This window comes from Colius striatus, chromosome 6, assembly GCF_028858725.1.
Source record: "Colius striatus isolate bColStr4 chromosome 6, bColStr4.1.hap1, whole genome shotgun sequence".
Taxonomy (NCBI): Eukaryota; Metazoa; Chordata; class Aves; order Coliiformes; family Coliidae; genus Colius; species Colius striatus.
In genome coordinates, this window is record NC_084764.1 from 17,017,311 (window position 1) to 17,037,228 (window position 19,918).

At 41.2% G+C, this 19,918-nt stretch overlaps 1 protein-coding gene across 3 annotated transcripts in view; it reads right to left on the minus strand.

Moving 5' to 3' along the window:
* Nucleotides 1–14,925, minus strand: part of PRKD1 (protein kinase D1) — a 134,417-nt gene extending 119,492 nt beyond the window's left edge. For 2 of the 3 annotated variants that reach the window (XM_061998467.1, XM_061998466.1), the window contains exon 1: nt 14,466–14,925. In XM_061998467.1, the coding sequence (XP_061854451.1) occupies nt 14,466–14,654 (189 nt within the window). In that variant the 5' untranslated portion in view covers nt 14,655–14,925. The remainder of the gene's footprint in view (nt 1–14,465) is intronic. The other variant, XM_061998468.1, reaches the window with a different exon arrangement.
* Nucleotides 14,926–19,918: the final 4,993 nt, after the last annotated feature.

Here is a 19,918-nt window from a genome sequence, read left to right on the forward strand (position 1 = left end):
ACTAGAACAAATGCATAAGTTCACACATATTACAATTACTCAAAACGCTTCATTTTATGACTTTAATGTACATCTAGGAAAAATATTAAAATTGTAGGTCATTTGGAGGGCAATATGAAATCCTTAAAGACAGGTAAGATCAGGACTTGTAACATTAGATAGATTGTAACATTTAGACTCGGGTCATGTAAATGGACAGCAAACCTGTAATGCAATCCTTTAAAGCTGATGCAGAGAGAAATCAAACTCCAGAGGAAAATGTGAAAAATATTACAGCTAGACTGAAAAAAAGGTCGAAAATTCATACTGCCCTCCTTATCAGCGGGGTTTCCTTCACCCCACAAACTCTCATCCAATGGATCTAAATCCATTCTACAACTGCTGGAAGCTGAGTGGGCTACAGCTGCTACCATGAACATAGAAAATGCTATGCCATCTGCGTTCCCATTACACACTAAGAGGTTCTTTGGAGGTGATGACTTTACAGTGCCATCACCTCCATATCTAGAAGAAAGTATTAAGAGCTTCCTTGCAGGTAATGTCATAATACCCTTGGCTCCACCTCTAGAGGAGGAGAGTATGGATGTGAGCTCACCCCCCCTAGAACCGCCTAGAGCACCATTCCAGGAGCTGAATGCACGCATTGTTTCTCCTCCCCTCCCACCCACCCTTCACCGTCCTGCCCCATCCCATCCTGCTGCCATGTCTGAAGGAGTACCTGGCAGAGAACAAAAGGTACACTTTGCCCACAATACTAGGAATCTGCCATTGCCCCTGAGCTCATCAGTCCCTGAGTGTATTCCTCTTCCATCATCACCCCCAATATCTAGTGCAGGGGAAGATCAACAAAGACAATTGTTACAGGAAGAATTAATAGGGCACGGAGGAGATATGAAACGGACTTTGGCCCGCTTGAAGGAACTGATTGAAAAGCCAAATGCAACAGCTAATCAATTGTTGAAATGGCTTAACGAATTAACTAAACCAGAGATTAAAGTTTCATCCCCACAGGTGCTCAGAGACTCCCGGCTGGATGATTATGATCCGGCTAAGAAATGGAGAGGCCTCATATGTGATGCAGTAATTGAAGAATTCATTCCCTAAGCCTTTCCAGTAATAACAGTACATAATAATCCTACACGACAACAATGGGCACCTTTGGATTGGAAGTTGGTAAGGGAAGGCCAGAAAGCTGTGATGCAATATGGCTTGACCAACCCATACATTCAAACATTATTAGACCATATTTTTGCCAGTGGATTAATGACTCTATTTGGCTGCCGGAAGATAGCAGAAACCTACCTGAAGCCCACTCAGGTATTACTAAGGGAGTCTGAGAAAAAAGAGTTGATGTGGCAATAGTAGAAAATATGAACTTATAGCAGGGAGATCTGCGGCGAGTCATCACAGCAGATATGATGTTAGGAAAAGGACTGTTCGCTGACCCTCAGGTACAAGCTCGACTCCATTAAGCTATTTTGCAACAAACAGATACTGGCTCATCAAGCGTTTAAGATCGTCCCTGACATGGGGGTGCCAGTTCCCTCATACACAATCATTATACAGAAGCCCAATGAACCTTTTATGACCTTTCTAGACTGTCTAAGAGCAGCTCTGGATTGTATACCAAATATGTCGGCTGAAGTGAAAGTGGAAATGGGATTACACTTATCAGTTGCTAACGCTACCCATGATTGCAAAAAGATACTGCAGGCTCTCCCGCGGACAGCAACTTTGGTCGACATAACAGAAGCCTGCTCTTGGGTAGGATCATCAGCACATTCAGCTGCAGCTATGGCAACAGCATTGAAACCATTAGTTCGACAGCACAAAGGAAATCGGAGGCCAAAATGCTTTAATTGCGGAAAAATGGTACGTGAAAAATCAGTGTCGGTCCAGACCATTGGTATGGACAAACAGCTCCATCAGACCATCAGGGTCCAATGGAAGATTTAATGGTAATTGTTACAAATGTGGCAAGTTTGGACACAGAGCCACTGAGTGCCATTCTCAAGTGGCTAGACACGTAACGCCTAAGGGAATGGGTTAATGAGCGCAAAAAGGGCAAGTGCGATGACACAAAAACACCCTTCAACACCAATGGCTGCCTGGATCGGCCACTGCACAAAGCGCAGGAGTGGATGTGGAAACAGCAATAGATATAACCATCCACAATACGGCTATAACGGTTATCTCATCCAATGCTAATGGCCCCCTTGGTTATGGTTTAAGTGCTCTGCTTTTAGGACGGTCATCAGCCTCTTGACAGGGCATTTCTGTGCTCCTCAGTGTTATTGACGCAGACTATGAAGGAAACATTGGAATAATGGTTAAAGTTTGGCAGACAACAGTTTATATACCTAAAGGAACTAAAATAGCGCAATTGGTTCCTCTCAGGGCTAAAGTTCCATTTGCAGGTAGTCGTGAGCGTCAAGATGGGGGTTTTGGATCCACTGCAGTACCTGAAGTAAGACCTGCAATGCCACTTTTGCAGACAGTTGTATTCCAATATCCAAATGGTGAACACATGGTTGGGTACGTTACTGGATACAAGAGCAGATATTACCATTATTCCATTATCCTATTGGCGAAAAAGACACCCCTGTTGTTGGAGTAGGAGGAACACAGATGACAAAAATTAGCAGACAACTGACTTCAGTATGGATACAGGACAAAGAAAATAGATGTGTACAAATTAAACCCTATATAATGAACACTTCAATTTGGCTTTTAGGTAGAGACACCTTAAGTCAAATGGGCGTTTGTCGAATGAAAATTTTTAATGGCGGCCATTGGACAGGCGACCAATCCTGAAGTTAACTTGGCTTACAGATAAACCAGTTTGGATTGATCAATGGTTGCTAAGCAAAGAAAAGCTCGCCTAGATTCATGAATTAGTAAATGAACAATTAGAAAAAAGGCATATTAAGCCATCCACTAGTCCATGAAATACACCAATTTTTACTATCCCTAAAAAGTCAGGGAAATGGAGGCTGTTACACGATTTAAGAGCTGTTAATGCAGTGATGCAGGATATGGGTGCTTTACAGCCAGGATTACCCTCTCCTGCAATGCTTCCAAAAGAATGGCCCCTGTCGGTGACTGACCTAAAGGACTGTTTTTTCACAATTCCTCTACATGAGGATGACAGTGAGAAGTTTGCTTTTACAGTACCATCTATTAACAAACAAAAGCTGGCAAAACGATATCAATGGACTGTTTTACCTCAGAGAATTAAGAACTCGCCAACTATTGGTCAAACATATGTTGCCTGGGCGCTAGCACCTCTGCGCAAAAAATACCCTCGTGTTTTATTTTACCATTATATGGACGATATCATGATTGCAGGAAAAGACCTGGAGTAGCATCAGATTCTACAAGAAGTGAAGCAATAGTTGGACATCTCCGGGTTAGTGATCACGCCAGAAAAGGTACAAATGCAGGCCTCTTGGAAATATTTAGGTAATATTATCACTAGTGCATACATTTATCCTCAGAAGGTGGCAATTAAAATAGAAACTGCTAATTTAACAGACGGTCAAAAGCTAATAGGTGATATCCAATGGGTATGAATCATATGTGGTATAACGAATGAGGATCTTGAGCCACTAATGCCTTTGTTAAAAGGCTCAGTAGAGGCTGACAGTGCATGAAAACTGTCCCGGCAACAAATGCAAGCAATAGAAAAGATAGGAAACAAGATAGTCAATAACTACAATCACCGATATGATCCTGACTTGTCTACTAACATTTCTGTGATAAGTCAAAACCAGCATGTAATGGCAGTCTTGATGCAATGGGATTCAGTAGTGAAAGACCCACTGAGGATCCCGGAGTGGACATTTTTGCCATATACTTTGCAAAAAAACAATTACCACGAGGCTAGAGGCAATTGCGAAAATAATGGTTACACCCAGAAAATGTCTGCTGGAAATAGCAGGGATTGAGGCAGACACGATTTTCGTTCCTCTCACAGATGAATTCTTGAACTGGGCACTGCAACAATCTGATGAATTACAGTGAGCCTTATTGTCACATCCAGGGACTATAAAAAATCATTATTCATCCCACAAATTGTTTTCTGTTAAATTTCAAATGGAAGACCAGCTGTTGAGACTTTAACAGTTCCCGTTAAAGGCCTAACTGTTTTTACCGACACAAGATCCAAGCCAAAGCAGAAGTGGTTTGGTGGGAGAATGGACAATGGCAAAACCTAACTGTTCACTCCCCAGGCAGCTCAGTTCAACTGCTGGACTTAATGGCTGTAGTTAAAACTTTCAAGAAATGGCCAGACATCCCATTAAACATCATCTCTGATTCCCTCTATGTGGTCGATGCCATCACTCGATTAGAGAGAGTGTTGTTGAAAGAAATCTCTAATCAGAATCTGTATAACTTATTTGTACAGTTCTAGCATCAGATAAATGAACGTCAAACTGCTTATTATATTGGACATATTCGAAGCCATTTGGGCTTAAAAGATGGCCTATCAGTTGGCAATGAAATTGTTGACAAGATAGTAGCAGCTCTGTTATTGATACCTATGGGACCAATAATTGACCAATTTTCCCAAGCTCAAAGATCGCACGATTTTTTTCACCAAGGTGCAAAAATGCTGGCAAAGCAGTTCGACCTGACCATATCGGACACTCAGGGTATGTTTCCACATGCCCTGCATGCCAGAATTAAATCAGCCTAGGAGTAGGAGTCAGTCCCAGGGGTCTGGCACCATTAGAAATATGGCAATCGGATATCACTGTCTATGCTCCCTTTGTACACTTTAAACAACTACATGTCACTATTGATACCTATTCAGCCATGGCCACAGCCTTAACGAGCGACAGTGCTCAAGACGTCATAAGACATTGGAGGAGTTGTTTTGCAGTCCTTGGCATTCCAAGAGAGAGAAAAACGGATAATGGCTGCGGATATATAGCCAGTAGAACACGTAAGTTTCTGAACTTATGGGGTATCAAACATACTACTGGAATCCCAGGAAATTCTACCGGTCACGCCATTATCAAACATTCACATCAAACCTTAAAAGGACTGCTAGAAAAACAAAAAATGGGAAGAGACGGTGAGCCCTCAAGACAGACTTATGAAAGCCATTTATACAATGAATCACCTAAGAATTGTGGCAAACCGGAACGAATCAGTGGCATTAACGCACTTTGCCCAAAATGAGTTGGGATTTGGATTTTACTCATAAACCTAAAGTTTGGTATAAGAATCCCGTTATTGGAGAGTGGCAACAACCTGCAGATCTGTTAATGTGGGGAAGAGGCTATGCTGGTGTCATTACAGATCAAGGTTCCCGGTGGATTCTGGCAAAATGGATCAAGTCACATCAACCGAAAGGACTTAATGACTGTAAGACCAATGGAAAAAAAAATCTTGAGGAAAGAACCAAGTGATCCACCCTCAATCCTTCACCCTATTAAATTGTAAACCCTGTCAAATGTGGCACCATGTATGCTGCTGTAAATTCCTCCAGCAATCTCATTAAAAGAATTGAAGAACTTAACAAGACGGCCAATAGAAACTTGAAAGCAAAAATGGTGTGTTTTCTACGGATGAAGAGATATTTCCAACTTACAGATAATGCTCACAGATAAGCATGCTAAAGAAGCTGAAGAAAAGTCCAAAACTACCTTCAGGAAACAGAAATATCAGTGGAGTTACAGAGAACTCATCCCTTCTAGCCAGTATGCATCCCTCCTAGCAACATTTATCAGATTATGTTTATTATATGAATTTTTGTATTATACTGTTCAGCGATGTAGCTGTTATTGACCTTTTGTTGTAAACTCATGGCTATGGGGAAAAATATTTATATTGTCTTCATGTACCTTTAATTTTGAAGTATGTTGCTAAAGGCTGGCTGGTCCAAAAAGAAAAAGGGAGGAATTGTAGGCACGAATGTGACTTGGACCAGCCAGCTTGAATAAAGATGGTAGGGACAAGTTAATGCAGCTGGCAAGCTACTTCCAATTATCGGAAACAGGTGTTGTGAGTTAATCAATTGGGCCCTGGGTGATCACATGGGTAAAAGCAGTCAACTCTGTTGGTTGTACTATATTGCCTGTGTACGTCTCCGCACGTACATTACCTAGATTCTCTACATCTTTGAATGAATATAGCTTGCACTGCTACAACATCTAAATGCCTCTTTTCTCCTCTTAAGAAACAGTGAAGGTTCAGATTAGCTGAAGTACGTTCATGTTTCTTACTTTTTAAAAATTAATAGAATTTGATATTTGAGATATTTCGATTAAAATAACTAGACACATTTTAGCTTTAATGTCATAGCACTGTTTCAGAGACTGTTCTGACTGCAGAAAAGGCACACACAGCACGCTATGGCTATGTAAGACAGATAATGACAATACCAATGTACATCTTGCATGGTGGAAGAAGAGAAAGCCTACCTTTTGACCATTTTTTTTCAGTTGAAGAACAAAGAGAACAGCATTACAAGGAACATGCAAAAGGAATCTACAATACATGGAGGAAGAGAAAGCAAAAGACAGCAGTACATACTAAAATTCCATGTCTAACTTTACATCTATGAATATATCTCTGTAATATGTCCACACTATTACATTATAATGTGAAATACTACACAACTTTTCTAACTTTCACATATTGTTCCAGCAGATAAAACCAGAAGAGGAATTAGAAAGCAAAAATCTGCTTCAAGAAGTAGCTGACTTTGAAGTGCCTACTTCAAGGTTTTGTATTTTGAATGTTCAAAGACAGATATGTACAAGTTACTTCAATCTTCTACACCGGTTTGGAGTGACATCAAGTTTGTGATCATCTTAGATTGTTACAGTCACTTTTAAAAGGAAAGTCTCAAAATGAGATTTTTTAGCAATGCTAAAAGCCTTATATGAGTAAGAAGAAAGTTGGAGACCAGAGAAATCTGGCTTGGTCTGCAAAATCCTAGATATTCACAGGGACACAACAATCCAGGTGTAAAAAACGGTGATGTTCAGGCAAAACACTGAGAAGTTCAGGCTGGGTATTCAAGCTTATCCCAGTGAGTGCCCCACCAGTCATGCAGAGAAAGTTGTTGCATCAAAAGTCTCCTCTCACAGAGTGGTAAAGTACAATGAATGTAACATGTACGGAAAGAAAATCCTGTCAGAGAGCAAAAAATATCTCAGTGAAATGGGGAGGGTGTTTTGGTTTTTTTTATTCTTATATAACCCACATTGTTTTGGAGTTAATGAGACATGGTAACAAAATTCAAGTAGCCTTTGTAGCAGAACCCCTATGATCAACCCTGTGTAAGAGACACTGAAGTCTGACATCAAAAAAAGGAAATGAGTATTTTACCGGAACACACACTGAAGTAGCTTTCTAATCTATCACAAAGCTGACAATTTGACTTTGTTTTTTTTTTTGCAAGAAGCATTTAGTATCTCCAGAAGACAATTTGAAAGATAAGTCCTCTAAGTGGCAAGAGCCAAATACAAATCAGTTGCTAACAGTGACTAAAGATGCACATCCAGTCACACAATTGCATGGGAAGGATTAATCACAGATCATCTAGACTCTAGATAAACACTTGGTAGAAAGATTCAATTTATATACTTGATTATATCTGCACAACTGCAGCCATATTACATGTAAACATAAATGTGTGATGTCAAGCAGAAGGCAAAGTCAAGAAGTTCATGATCGCTTGTAGCATTACAGAATCACAGGGTTAGAAGGGACCTTGAAAGATGATCAGTCCAGCCCCCTGCCAGAGTAGGGCCACCTAGAGTAGGTCACAAGAACTTGTCCAGGTGGATTTTGAATGTCTCCAGAGGAAACTCCACAACCCAACTGGGCAGCCCGATCCAATGCTCTGTCACCCTTACAGTGAAGAAGTTTTTACTTACATTTCTTTGGAACCTCTTATGTTCCAGTTTGTACCCATTGCCCCTTGTCCTATCATCAGATGTCATTGAGAACAGCCTGGCTCCATCCTCCTGACAGCTGCCCTTTACACAGTTGTAGACATTAATGGAATCATCCCTCAGTCTGCTCTTCTCCAAACTACAGAGACCCAGCTCCCTCAGCCTTTCATCATAAGGGAGATGATCTCCATCATCCTTGTGGCCCTGTGCTGAATTCTCTCCAGCAGCTCCCTGTCCTTCTTGAACTGAGGGGCCCAGAACTGTATATAATATTCCAGATGCAGTCTCACAAGGGCAGAGTAGAGGAGGAGGAGAACCTCTCTCAACCTACTAACCAGAGCCCTTCTAAAACACCCCAGGATGCCACTGGCCTTTATGGCCCTGAGGGCACATTGCTGTCTCATGCTCATCCTGCTGCCCACCAGTACCCCCAGGTCCCTTTCCCCTACACTACTCTCTAAGAGTTCATTCCCCAACCTGTACTGGTACATGGGGTTATTTGTTCCCAGATGTAAGACTCTACACTTGCCCTTGCTGAATTTCGTTAGATTTGTCTCCTACAAACAATGCATGTGCTTATCATAAGTTGCTTGAGATAGACAGGTCTCAGCCTCACTGTACTTAATTTGTCTTTGTAAGTTGTCATTTTTAATTTCACATAGCCGTAGCTAAAAAAATCCATAGATGTCCTTAAAATAATTGCTACGATATAGTCACAAAAAAGCACAATCGTACATCTGGCAAAAGTTTTTAATTGAAATAGCTTCATATTCAAAATACAGTAAAACTATGAAAAAAAACCAATATGATGCAGATTTCTAGAAGTGTGCATGGTAACCATATAGCCAGACTTCTCCAAATACAGAAAAAAAATCTAGATAAGAACAACATATAGTTTTGGATGATTGTGAGGGACTTCCAGAAGTCATGGGAAAATATCTGTGGACAAAGTCTACACAACTCCTTCAAGGGATCTGACACACAACAGGTGTTTCTTACATAATCCTCACCACAGATCACCTGCATACAAGCAATAAACCCACCACACCTTCAGGAGGCACTGGTCTTACTGTGTGTTCTCAGGTCTCTCATTAATGGTTTATGCCCAGTAAGTCTTGCACATAGTCAGACATTGGGTATTTCAAATCCAATGAGCATAAGTCATAGTATGTCCACATACACACTTCTGTTTGGAAATGTTGCAACTTCATTAATAAATTCCATTCTTTCTCTGGCAACAGACTTGCATCTCATCAGCAATACCTAATACGCTTATATATCTTTTTAAAAATTATTATAGAAATTAGGTATTTCCTGGGGGACCATCAGTAGGACTAACAAAAGATAAACCCAAGACTTCTTTAGTAATTCCTTTAAAAATTAAAATTTCAACTGCTTTGGTTGATGACAAGCCAGTTCTCTATCCAAAACTCTACCTTATTTTTTACTCTATGAGAATTCATTCAATAGCCTTTAATCTTTGGCAAGGAATTTCTCAAACGCTTTAAGAGAGTTTGTGATATTAGACCCATTTTAGTCATCTGGATCATTGACAGGATAGATAACAAAATCAGCATTTTGCTAATAACCCAAAATTTCTTTAAACAAATGCAGATTGACTCCCTTTCTTCAAAGTTATGACTTGTCATGTTTTCTTACACATGTTCTGAAACTAATTTTAACTAACCTACAAACTTATGTTACATACACTGACTTACAGTTTATGAAGAACAATAACTACAAAGTCATTAAAAGATTAAATGCTAAACATAAAAAGTCTTGCTTGTGTTTATAACAGTGAGATTATTAGAAATGTACTTTCACTTCAGAATATATTTATACGCATAATGACAAGGCATTTGACAACTTGGTGTTTTCACAAGGCAGGGGGAAGGAAGCATTCCGTGCAGAGAAAGACTCAGTGAAAAAAGTTACATGAAAGTTATATGAAAGGTCTACATCCATGTGTTTGATTGAAGGTTTTACCACACTTTGGTCAATGTGGTAAAAACTTCTGGCAGTTTCTCTGTTTATCCTGAGGCTAAAAAATCTTTCTTTCCAGTATACTATTTACCCCGAGTCCCTAACCCACTCTAGAGGAAACTATTTCATTACCACCAGGCTCTTATCTATTTTAGGAAAGTTTCTGGTTTACTGGGGCAGGGCAGGGGGTAAATACACCATCCGTATAAACAAACCCCCATATGCTTTCTGTGACTGCTTGAAACCCTTGCAGAATTATATTTTCACATCAACCTTTAGAAAAGCTCCTTTCCTTCCTCAGACCTTAAGTTTAGATATTCCTGTCTGATAAAACAGAACTAAGCTTATTTTTGTTTTCCTATTTTATTTATTTATGTTTCCCTTACTAAGGACAAGCAGAAATACAAGTGGATGCATACACGTTCCTGAACATGTTTAATTCAGCTCTCAGAAATACTTTAAAATAAGGTCTTGGTTTGATTTGTGACAATTCTCCTAATTTAACACTGAATATTTTATATAAAGATGAATCTGGGCAGAGCGTTCCAGCTGCAGTATGCCACTTGAACCATCTTTAATTACTTTTCATTTTGTCCTTTTCCCTTTATGAAATGGCCAACTTTCTATTAGTTTTTCCTGCAGTGAAATTTCAGAATTATCCAAACCAGTGGAACATTACTTTTATAAATCAGTCTAAACTACACACAGCCTACATAGATCAAATTTAGTTTCCTCTATTTCAGATCCACTTTTCTTTCTTGTATTTGTTGTCCTTGTTTCCTGCTCTTGCAGCTTTTTTGACTTCAAATGCTGAAAGCCTAGTCAACGTCTGATCTTAACAGCTTACCTAGGGTGTATTTCATAAAACTCACATTCTCCAGTCATAATGCTACATCATGTATTTACCAGAGTACTCAAAGTTTTAAAAACATGGCAATGCCTCTACTGTAGCCCAGCACATCGTATGTGAGGTATAATGATGAAAAATTTCAACAAATAAAAATTATAAATAATAATTAGTTCCCTTTTGAATTAAAATTATACGAATTTGTGTAAAAAAATGTATAGAGATTCCTTCACCTTTTGATAGTAAAAAAGTGTTTGGTAACATGATAATTTCAGACAATAAAACACACGCCATGTGCCTACTTAATGCACTTTGCATCACACTTTGGCCCTGGAAAAGTGGTTCTACTGTGTGCAGTCAAGCCAAAAAGGGTAATAATTCACACTATTTTTCTTCAGAAGAAAAAGACTATATTTTACAATATCTTCCCACTGTTCTTGTGGGAGTGTCAGCCTAGAAGTCAAACAGTGACATGCATTTTGTACTCATTTCTTGTCAACCACATCATCACTTAAATGCTAAAACTCCATTTAAATTGAAGAAAAAAATTCCAACAGGAACAAGTCTCATGGTTTTCATGTCACTGGTTCTAAGACAAACAAAATACATAGACTCAAAGGAATCAAATTTTGTTGACTTCAGAGCAGTTCTTAACAGATTGAATTTATGCCTGCAACCATTTCATCTTCTGATTTGTTACAGAAATTTCCATACAGCTATCTCAGGATGAAATTGCAGAAAGAATGCCTCTCATGAACAATGGAGAAAAAGACACCTTTCGTTCATTCAGTTTTTTGTATTATACACATTAGATTATTACTGTAGTTATAGTCTCTACCAAAATTAGAAAACCTAACCTTCACACTTCAGATGTTGTTTAAAGTCCTCTGGTGTAAATATATGCACCTACATGTTTATACCTAAATATAAACTTCTGAATTATACATAGGAATAACAGATTGATATATATGCATGTACTGTATTACACATCCTTTATATATAAAAATACCATATAAACATATAGAAATATGGTGGGTTTATACATATATACACACTTGTACACAAATACACCTACACACACTCTTTATATTAACATCCCACTTGGGCCTAAACATGCTAGAACTTTGAGAAACTTAACGCAACTCAATTTAACACAAATTTTAAGCAGCACTAAATTAAGTTGGTGTATGAATTTGTGCAGAATAAGGGTCATAAATATCTTGAATCAGGTAATATCCACATTATCACACAAGGGGCTCTCTGTAAACAGATCATCTGACACAGGTACTGAAGAGAATTCAGCACAATCCTAAAAATAAAGGTGTACAAGAGTACTGCTTAAATATTTAACACTACATCACAGAGATAGAGTTGGTTTTAGAAGTCTGACATGACACACAAAAACAAAATCACATCTTCTCATCCTTTCATATTGCCTAAACAACCTAGACCAAATAGAGGCACTGGGACAAAATTGTTACCTGGCAGGCCACTGATTTATAGACCCAATGAAACTTGAAAATAGTGTGATTTCAACAAAATATTCTTTACAGGATAGTCTCCTGCTTGATTGTGACAAGCAAATACATCTCATAAAATCAAGAGGAAGCATTGCTCCAAAACATTTCAGGAAAGGATAAAATCATGAATCTACAGTACAGAAATAATTACATCATAACAGTCCTAGATACCATGTAAATTTTTTGATACCAGGGTCTCTGACAACATGCCAAGTAACTTTGTATATGTAAACCATCCCATCATGGTTAGTGAAACACTAACCATGTGTATAGTGAAGTCATGCATACATACTTGCAGGTCTAAGCTTTAAACAGAGATTCTGAGAACTAAATAACATTTAAAAAAAAAAAAAAAAAGCAAAGCCGCTCCACCTAAAAAAACCCAAAACCCTAAAGCCTATCTTTCTTCCAGTTTTCCCTTTCTTTGAGCCACTTCCTTCTCAACAGCCTTGGGAAGGCAGATATTGGGCTCTGACTGACTAGAAGAAAGTTCCGCATTCAAATGTGCTCTGCAGAGAAGCAGCTAAATGATTCTCTTCTCTGTGTAGTTACGAGACTGCAACAAATTAATGTTCAAAATTTTTACTCAACTTCTTTGAGCACAAGCCAACACATTTAGTTTTCTTTAGACAATGGTACATTGTTAGGAAATTAAAATTAGACTCAAGTTTATAGTAAACTCATTAGATTAATAAGCTGCTCAAGCAGAAAAATATAAACAAGGTATGGAATAAAGTTAATTATTGCTAGCACAGTAATTATGTATGGTGAAAAAGTATCTAAGTTGTTTCTGACATATATGTGACCAAGTAACAAGTTTTGGCCTAACTTTCGAAGCAAATATGGTAATGTCAAACAAAAAGGTACGCGTTTCTTCAGCACTGAATTTAATGAAACAGGTAACTGTTTCTTAAACTAAGGAAAATGCAAAACTCAGAAATCAAGATGTATCTTTCATACTTTTTTGCAAACACTTCATTAGGTGCTCTTCAAAACAAAGGAAATCCTCCTAATTTAGTCAAGTTCGCACTGATGGGATATACAAACAGGTGTACGGCAAAGATATCAACTTGAAAAAAAAAAAATCTCTGCTTGAAATTATTTTACCTTTGTAAAAACAAGAGGAAAATCCCTAACATTTTCCATTATAACCATGCCGAATATTTTGTCTCTTTTTTTTGTATCCTTTGAAATCACTATGATACTTTTATGTAGGTCTTTCACACAACAAACACCGATAAAGTAAAGCTTTATTTTTGTATACAATGACTGTTAAAACACCGAAATAAGAAAAGTGGAGTTTTAGATGCAAGCCAAGTGGATTTTAGCAGAGTCTTGGCGAACTGTGCCTAGCGATGCTGGGGTTTCTGAGCAGCAGCGAGTGCCACTCGGAGCGGGCGGGCGGGCGGTGCTTCCCCTCTTCCACCGAACCGCTGCCAGCAAGGGCCTGCTCGGGCACCCTCCGCGCTGCAGACGCCCGCCCTCTCGCTCCGGGGCTGGCGACCAGTGCCGGCCTGCACCACAGGCCCCTCGCCCTCCCCGCGGCCGGGCCCCCTCCCAAGGCCGCTGCGGTAAGGTGCACCCGGCTCCGGCGCGCTGCTCGGCACGCGGAAAAGCATGTGAAGCGCTGCGCGCCGCTGTGAATCCTGGGCTGTCGGGGCTGGTTTTTCCTTGTTGCTGTTTGCTTTTTTTTTTTTTTTTTTTTTAAGTGGAAAGTTTCCTCTCCCAGTAGAGGTCGGGACAACGCGCAAACTGCCCCAGGGCGTCGCGCTGCCATCACAGCGGACAGGTTTCTGCCTCCCCCCTCCTTCCGCAGCATTAAAAAGCTGGCAGATAGATCCGGCCGGGGTTTGTTTTTAATAACAGCCATTAGTACAGCTAATTGCATCCACTGCCAACAAAAAAAAAAAAAGTCAAGCGAGCATGCGAGCATCCCCCACGAAGCTTCCTCAGCACCAGTGCCGGGGCGGAGGTTTGGGGGGAGTGTCGGACGGCAGAGGCAGAGCGAGGGGCTGGGGGGAGGGAAGCCGAGCCGTCTGCAGAGGAGGACAGGCATAGTAAAGTTGCGATCGGTCTCGTTAGCCCAAGAGCCGGGCCGCCGGGAGGCCAAGGAAAGGAAAGTTCACAGCCATCAATAGCGTCCGCGGGCACCGGGTCCGGGGGGGCGGTGGGAAGGGGCTCGGTTGGGGGCTTTCTTCTTACCTTCTGGTCGACGATGGAGCAAGCCATTTCCCGGACATGGGCGAGGCTGAAGTCCCCCGAGGAGTCCTGTAGCAGCAGTACTGGCTCCCGGCTCAGCCCGATCTGGAGATGGAAGGCGACGCCGCCGCCGGCAGCAGCCCCCGGGGGCAGCAGCGGGCTGGGCGGCCGGATCAGTGGAGGGGCAGTCATCGAAAACTTCCCACTGGAGCCGCTGAAGCTGAGGAATCAGGGACGGAGGGGGCGAGGCGGGTGCCGCGGTGAAAAGCTTACCCGCCCCAGAGACGCCGGGCAAGTTCCCTCGCGAAGTTTCAGGGAAGTCCCGTACAGCTCCTCCCTGTGAAAATGGCGGGGGAGGGGTAGGGGGGCGGAGGACCGGAGAGGATGCAGACAGGAAAAGGCGGCGAGAGAGACGCGCAGTGTGAGGGGGAGAGTGTGCCGAGGTGCTGCTGCCACTCCGGCTGCTGGCGCTGTGCGCGGCGCGGGGGCGGGACGGGCCGCGCCCTCTGCCGGGACTGGCCCGCCGCCTAGTTGGGACGGGCCGCGCCGGGCCGCGCCGGGCTAGGCCAGTTCAGTTCCGCGCTGGCACCGAACCCCACAGACAGCAGCGTCTGACCTCGGCACCGCGGGCACACGCCAGGTCGGCTGCTCCCTCCGCAGCGAGGCTTCGTCTCAACCGTCTCGGGTCTCCCCACCTGTGGTCACCCCCGCTGGGCAGTACCTCGAAGCTGCTTTCATCCCGCCTCACTCGGTCCTCTGCTCCCTCCCGGTGGGAGGGCGGGTGTGGAGAAAAACCCTGCAAAGAGTCGGGGCTTTCCGTGGCGGGAAGGCAGCGCGGGGGCCTCTCCCGGGCAGGGTGGCGGCAGCTGGCCCCGAGGACGGAAAGCAGTGGCAGGGGAGCGGTAGCTCCAGTCTATCCTCGGCTAATCTGCCTGGAGGCTAAATCGCTCCAGGCAGCACCGAGTCGTGCCTGTAGGCTTTGGGCAAGAACGGACAGTTCGCACCCATCTCTTCTCTAAAACAGCTTCCGGTTTCAGGTACAGTCTGTAGTAAGAAGGAGCACTCTGCCACCAAAAACCAGGATGAGTTACTCTTCCTAGTTCTCAGGATCAGTGCACGCGCTATCCATATGCACAAGCAGTGTGGGGTGGCTGGTACCATTTGGTCAAAGAAGTCCCTCCCGAATCTATATTTAGAAGACTTTGAGAGCAATGGAAATGAGAACCCAAATATTTACTTTTAAACTATCTATATGGAACCTGTAAGAATGGCAGTTCTAAATGTATGTTAGTAAGTACAGTGGTTGATCAAATTTACAACCTATTTATTTACAAACTGCCTTTTTGACCAAATACAGAGTTGTTTCATTTTGATAAGCTATCAGGAGTCATTTTACTGTTGTCAGCCTATTTACCAGCTGGGATTTACACACCCAGAGCACCTTACTGTCTTATGGCTTTTTTAAAATCAGTTTATTCTGTGGTGAATTTTCTTTTGAAATTGTTGCATTTTAGTCTTCAATTTCTACAGACTACCAAATCTTCTGAAAACATCAACACTGTGGAGTGAGATGATTACTAGTTCCACTTAGACTTTTTCTTATCACATGAGGAGTAATGATCAGCTTCCACCATATTCTTTGGCTTTGCTGTTGAAAATCATACTTACTTTTCCTGTTGTCTGCAGTATTTCGTTAAGAATCAATCAATTTCAGTTCAGTAGTGTTCCCTGGCTATTCTGCTTAGTTGTGCAACAGGCTGTTTGGGTGCTTGCATATTTTAGAGCATGTACACTTATACTCTCAGGTCAAAGCCTGCTGCAGCATTAGAAGTACTGCAAGCTTCCTTTGATCCCGTGGCACAGGAGTCGGCACAGGAGGACTGTGAGATCCATGTGTGAATCTGTAGCAGGAAGGGCGTGTGAGGTCCAGGCGTTGTTCCTTAGTAGCTGTCACAAGTTCAAATGCAAATGCAAGGACAGAGCCACATCAAGTAGGAGATACCAGGGTTTTTCTTGAGTATTGTAGTTCCTATTTCTCCCCAGTTGAGAAAAACATACTAGAAGATTCTGCAGTCCTGCTTCATTGTTCAGGTGATCCTTGAATGCAGTAAAGTGTTGTGTCAACTGCTCTAGTAGTGCTTCTTCCTTAAAGCTCAGTGTGACAAAAGCAGATGTGTTTCCGATGACAGTAGAGGTGGTGAGTTGTCTTCCTCTCTGCTGCCCTTGCCATATTTAATTATAGAGTCACATAATTGGACATTTCACAGCAAGTCACATGATGATATTTGCTTTCAAGGGAAAGTGTGGAAAAATTCTAGTTGTATATGACTTTAACTGCGATACGGTGTGTTACAACTGTTTTGGAACTCAACCAAAGAGGATAGGTAGCAGGCAGTAGCAATGCTGAGAATTATAAAAATTTTATTTTATCATCTATGTGAAATCTATTGATAGAGCACATAGAGCTTTCCTCCAGATCCACATCCTCTATGCAGACATGAGCACAAGTTTTTCTTCAAAAAGAAAAATTACAATCTTTTTTTAAATGTCTGAGTCATTTGATCAGTGTATTGGCCATGCTGAATACACTTTTGTAAACAGAATAGATGAGGGTGGGACTTCAGTGCTGTGTCAGCTAGTCATATACAAATGCTATTTATAAAAGGATTCGGTGAAGTCACATGATGACATCCTGACTAGAACCTGGCCTATTGTACTGACTGAAATGTCATCTATTTTGTGATCCTTCCAATTGGGAGAATTCCAGTTGTAATCTTCCAATTGGGAGAATTATTGTGCTGATACCAGGGAGGTGAAAAGACCTTCCATGTGACCTGATACAGCATGCATGCTTGGTTGAGCCAATCTGTACATGCACAGATGGAAAAACCACTGGAAGTTTAGGTTTCTCTGTACCTATACAGATAATTAAGCAACATCTGAACGGCCACAATAAGTTGCAGTGAAAAAAATACGCGTTTGCCACACATGGCTACACAGCTTATGCATCTAACTACTTACAGGAAGAGGGCAGTCAGCAGAGTATGTCACTGCAGCATCACATTACGAAAACCTCTCCCAGCTGCCTCCAAGCTATAGTTGCTTTAATGTTACGTCTAATTACTGTTTTACTACATTATGAAGGGTGAATAGCAGTCACTCCATGTTCTCGTGGGTTGTATACTTGACTCTCCACTTGGATGCCTTTCTGAAACTGTTCTCTTTTTCTTTTTTTTTTTTTAAGCTTACTACACTGTATAGATGGAATTCTGTTCTGTTCATTGGGCATAAGAAACACTCCCTTCATGAAGTTTTTATTGCTTTCTGCTTATCTCTATCTGTGATATAACTTGTCCTTTGCGAACAGCCAGTTATCCATTTATCTTTCTGCTCTTTAACTCAGGCAATTATTTGGTGCATATGTTTTAATTTAAAAAAGAATAATGCAGGATATGCCCAAACAATGGAGAATAGTCTTTTACACAGATAATGTAAGTTTTTTAGGTCAAAAGTTTTGACATAACGTTTAGTTGTAATATGTAGAATGTAGAACAGAGGTGATTACAGTGAGAGGATTATTACTGGTTTTGTGGATCAGATAGTGGAATCTTAGTGGATAGTGGAATCTTAGATAGTGGATATTTAGTTCTGGAATCAGTGTTTGGAAAAGTAGGGTTTTTGGTAGTATATTGAATAGTGTATCTTGGAGAGGAGAAAAGAATAGGACTAAAGCAGAGAAGGCAGTAAGGACATGCAGTCTCTGGAAGCTGGATATCAAGCAAGACTGGAAATAAAGCTCAAATTTTAATGGTGAAAATGATTATTTATTAGAATGAATAAGCTAAGAAAGTGACAGAAGTTTTCAAATTTAGACTGAGAGTTTACTTGCACATGGGGTTTTTTATGCTCAGTGCAGTGGTAACTTTTTGTTTCCCAAGGTCAGAGTGAAAGATAATTGCCTATAGCTTTGTTACGTTGTTAGTGGGATCCAAAAAAGGCAGGCAAATGTTATCTGTCACAGCACACATGAATCCAAAGATGTAAGGATAGCCATCTTTTTCCCTTGAAAGAAATGTGTCTTTCCTACCTCAGAAGGAAGGTGTCATCTGTCCAGGAAGAAAGTGAGTTGACATAAACCCATAAACTTTTTGCTCCTCAGGTCACTTCTGTTCATCTCTGTGAACATAGGCTGTCCAACACAGAGCAGGAGCCTGGGGAAGGACTTTTCTAAGCCACTGCTGAAGATAACAGCAGCTTTACATCCTTGAGAATTCATCTTCTCAACCTGCAAAAAGAGGCCCTGATAATAGAAGTCTTTTGGTCCTGGCTAAAGTCATTGCAGTGGTCTCTGCATGATGCATTGGATCAACCAAAACAGTAGTCACTGGGGCCAGTGCCTGCTACTGTGCAGTTTGGTCTGGTGAGAGCAGTTGCTTCAGTCAAGAGAACATGAGATACATATCCTCACCTACTCCTTTTTCTCTAATTCAAGCTTCTGAATATGGTAATGTTCTTTATGTGAGACATACAAAGTTTTATAGGAAGTCCCAGGCAATGTTCAGGGCTTCATGCTGACCCAAATAATGAGTGATAAAACAAGAGGAGACGGCATCAAGTTGCACCAGGGGATGTTCCTGCTGGAGATTAAGAAGAAGTTCTTCACTGAAGGAGTGGTTAACACTGGAACAGGCTGCTCAGGGAGGTGGTGGAGCCACCACCCCTGAAGGTATTTAAAAGTTGTGTAGATGAGGTACTGAGGGACATGGTTTAGTGTGATCTTGGCAATGTTAGGTTAGTGGTTGGACTTGATACAGACCTTAAAAGGTCTGTTCCAACTGAAAACGATTCTATGATTTCAAGAAAGTAGGCAAAGATACTTTGTTGCTGAATCAGGCCAATATCCAATTTTGTATTCTACCAGTAAAATTTCCCTGTTTCCCCCATCACACACATTCCTGAACCACACACACCCCTCTAGGCTTACTGCTTTCATCAGGCACCTCAATACTATTTTTTCAAACAGTCCAGGTTCTTGACGTATTGACTTGCATCCAGAGCAGAATCCATTATGAACACCTCTTCCTGCTAAATAATTATTTTGTTCCACTTTCTGTATATTTGAAGTTGATTGTTCCTGCAGAAGCATGCTACATTGCTATATCTGTAGAAAACCCAATCCCATATTTCCAGGCTGTTGCACTAACATTTATAGTAATTTTTCAAGTAATTGTTAAAGGATTGAGTAAAATGAGACGAACTACAGACTTCTCTGTAATTTCATCACACCCATACTCTTTCCAGTGTTAGTACCATTTGGTTTTGTGTCAACTCTGTGATTTTTTTTTATTCCCAGCTTGGTTTGCACTGTTTGCTCAGAGAAATGGTTATGAGACTGTGTCAAAAACCTCGTGAGTCAGAATTCATTACTGCTATTGCTTATGCAATATTTTTCATTG